The sequence below is a fragment of the Typha angustifolia genome, chromosome 14, assembly GCF_048772165.1.
Source record: "Typha angustifolia cultivar Huaian chromosome 14, ASM4877216v1, whole genome shotgun sequence".
Classification (NCBI taxonomy): Eukaryota; Viridiplantae; Streptophyta; class Magnoliopsida; order Poales; family Typhaceae; genus Typha; species Typha angustifolia.
The window spans coordinates 3,369,158-3,372,750 of record NC_133252.1 but is presented as its reverse complement, the minus strand read 5'-3'; the positions used below and the strand labels follow the sequence as shown (position 1 = coordinate 3,372,750).

General features: G+C 37.1%; 1 protein-coding gene across 1 annotated transcript; it reads right to left on the bottom strand.

The window, feature by feature from the left end:
- Positions 1-441: 441 nt before the first annotated feature.
- On the bottom strand, positions 442-3,326 carry LOC140776285 (uncharacterized). Its single transcript, XM_073119944.1, has 2 exons — positions 3,218-3,326; positions 442-2,175 (listed from the first exon to the last, which is right to left on the bottom strand). Exon 2 carries the CDS (start codon positions 2,064-2,066, stop codon positions 657-659), a length of 1,410 nt encoding a protein of 469 aa, XP_072976045.1. The 5' UTR covers positions 2,067-2,175; positions 3,218-3,326; the 3' UTR covers positions 442-656.
- Positions 3,327-3,593: the final 267 nt, after the last annotated feature.

The following is a 3,593-nucleotide window of genomic DNA, read 5'->3' as shown; positions in this document are numbered from 1 at the left end:
AAACCCGAACATGATCAAATTATTAATTGGGTTAAATGGGTTAACTCCTTTACAACCCAAACAAAATTAAACTAAATTCAAACACGATTACGAGTTAGGTTATCGAGTCGAATTATTTGGTCGGGTCAATATTTGCCACCCCTACTCTTACTAATTCATGATGGAGGCTATAAGTTCAATTACATTCATGGACATATAAGAGTAGATTATTGGTGGATTTTTCATAGAAGCACTACATATGGATGATTTGAGCTCATTATAGTCCTTATCTTAAAAGGGTTTGTTGGCAATAATAATCTGATTCACACAACCATAATAACATCCTATCAATAAAAGAAAGAAAATTAAATGAACTTATAGATTACATAATGTAAAATTCTATATAAGTCATGTCTATTAAAGAAAACACATTTAATGTGAATTAGAACATAACTATTGACATTGCTCATAGATATAGCAAGCTTTTTAAAAAGAAAGTACATAATCATATTATTGAGATTATTATATCAAACTTTTATTACAAAAAAGAAATGAAAAGCACAGTAAATCCAACAATGTTTAATAAAATCTCCACTTCACCAACTTCATCAATCCAGCTCATCTTTTGTTATTCTCTAAATGCAAGTCGTACGTATGTATATGTCACTATACTTTGATCACTTGCTTTCTTCCACATGAAATATTGGTGCAAGAGGTGGCAGCATAGAAGGATCTCTCCCATATGTAGATAACCTCTGAACAGAAATTGGCATCTCACACTGGCTACCATCCATCTCTCCATCATCAATCTTAGAAGGGCAAGAGAAGCTATACATAGACTCGAAGCTCGGCGTAAACACCTTCTCCTCGCCACTTTCCCGAGGTTTTGAGCCTCTCTGCTCATCCATGAACACCTTCCTAACAAGACGGTCTTCCTCAACATCATAAAAATTTCCAGTCCGCACCTCCTGAGCTAGTGAACAAGTAGGGCAAAAGAACCATTGCGCGCAATCCGTTACCGATGCGCTACCGCAGAAGTAGGTGTTCGACGGAAGGTTGAATCTTTTCCTCATCTCAATCCTCCAATATCCTCCATATAGCAATCCAAACAATCCAACTATGACCCCAAACACTGCGATGATCGTCTTTAACGTATCGCTAACGTGGAGCGCACTGATGTAGAAGATCACAAATGGCGAAAAGCACATAAGCAAGAAGGTGGAGATGTGAACATACTTGTTACCGAGACCAAGTCTTTCCAAGTTCCATCCATGGAGGCAAAATAAGCAGGAGGAGGACAGGCAACAAACAGTTGAGTCCTCAAAGCAATCGAATAGTCCTCCTTGCCACTCTGCAGCACTGGTCTCTGCTATCCTACCATTTTGCGTCCTGACCTCAGTTTGATCACACTTCTTGCCAATTGGGCTGTAAATGTAGTACACAATTGCGATCACCGGTGAGACGGTTGCGACACCGTAGGCGAGATACAGAGCCCAATTGGGTCTATTTGATCTTGTGTAAGCCCAGTAGAGTGCACAGCAGAAGTATTGGAGGAAGAATGTGATGTGAATGAGGATGTGCACCACCATGATATGAAGCCTCTCATTAGGCTTAGGTGCAGTATCCTTGCAGTATGTTCGCCTTAGCTCAATTCTATCACTTGGCCTCCATCTGAGTAGTTGTATGAAGTGGTATAACAACATTGGCTGGTAGTAGAAGCAGGTGAGGGTGAAGACTACATTCATGATCTGGTTGTTGACCTCGTTCCATTCATCTCTTCGCGTGCTGGTCGTTAGCACGCCGTTGAGAACTCCGAGCGCGACGAGGAGGTAAATTACCATGCTGATGAGCACCAAGACTAGAACTATGAAGTTAGCCAAGTTTAAGGGATTCTTGATCCATTTCTTGAAAGAAGACGCTCGCAGGCTGATTTTTCGAAGGCAAGATGCATGAGATTGTTCGCTTTCGACGGCCGCGGTGTACATGGGAGTCTCATTTGTGATCCTCTCAGATGTAATATTTACTATCTGCATCTCTAAATCTTCTTGCATTTCAGCTCTGTGATCGTCATTCTGAGTTGGAACCATCTTTGTTAAAATGGAGAATACTTTGTGATTCTAGATTTCGATTCGATGCTCCTTGAGATTCTCCCAATAGATTTGCTCTAACTTGGAATCAAAGATGAGGTATGACAATCTGAATCACAAGCAAAGAACTAGATATCAGCATCTCCAATGGACGGTTTTATATTTGGAGTCCAAAGGCTCATAATATAGAGGGAGCCCAAAGGCTCCAAATATAAGCAAAAGTCCAGTGCACTCTAATGCACTGGAGTTTAATATAATTTTTTTTAAAAAAATTGTATTTTAAATTATTTAATAGATTTTTTTAATGTTATTATATTTTAATTAAAAATATATGGTTAGAAAACTCTCATCGAAATCTTAATTTCAGAAGTAATTCTAAATTACTATTTGTTTAATTAAACGCATTGAAATTACATTATATGTAATAAATATCAAAAAAAAGCATTACATGTTATTAATAAAATTATCAAAATTACATTACACAAAATAAGTAGAAATTAATATTTAATAATATAAATAATAAGTATTTAATAGTCTAATAAATTATTTTCGTAGCTACCAATTTTATAACATTAAAAATAGAGACTCATTTTGAGCTTCGAAATATATTTATTGTATACCTACGATAGAGGCACGATAATAAAAAAATATAATTTTTTTAGTCGGAGTAGGTGGAGTTTCCACTTTATCCTTCCCTTCGCAATTGAAATAGTTTGAAATTACTCAATCACTCTTGATCATTGAAATTCAATTTTGCGGATGTTGACATTAAAGATCAGAAGGACAAGGCAATTGAGTCTTTAGGCAGAACTAAAATAAAGGACAATGATTGGTAGAACTACCCCTACACTATTGCTAAGATTGCTTTGTTTTTCTTGTAATGCTGACAATGTTTTTGCTCACTTGTCCACATTGTATCCATTCTCCAGAAACCTATCAACTTCACAAACTAGAAGGGGTAATCTCCCTGCCTGCACCTTTACGATTTAAATTTCTAAACAAACAAACAAACAAACAAACAAACAAACGATCTACTTGGAATTCATCATCTAAATGAATTACCTCTCATGCCTTCATCTACATTGACACAAAATCCAACCAAAAGAAGCAGAGGAGGAGGAGGAGAAGTGACTTCTTAGAGCCAGTAGTACCTGTTGCTATGAGAAAAGAAAGGGGAAAGATGGATGGAACTTTTGAGCTGCTATGCTCCTATTCTTCTCTTTCAAAATTCTTTCAACATGCACACTTGGGAGTTTCGCGAAGTGCTCTACTTCCCTCCTTATTTATATACGAACGTGAGACGTCCAAACAGACAGCAAGGGAATGGATAACTATTAGTATTTAAATTCGCGTTAAGACTTTTCAAATCGCGTTGCTTCGATAGAAAGAGTGCTCTGTTTTTAATTTTTTCCAAGACCGCGTATTTAGAAAGTGGTGATGATGAGTGATCAAAGGACTCATGCAGATGTGGTCAGAGAATGCGGTTAGATTGAAGTTTGAACACACGGAAATATTACTCCAATGACG

Bases quoted from the DNA above. Each gene is read 5' to 3' on its own strand.
- LOC140776285 (XM_073119944.1), bottom strand. From the start codon at position 2,066: ATGGTTCCAACTCAGAATGACGATCACAGAGCTGAAATGCAAGAAGAT.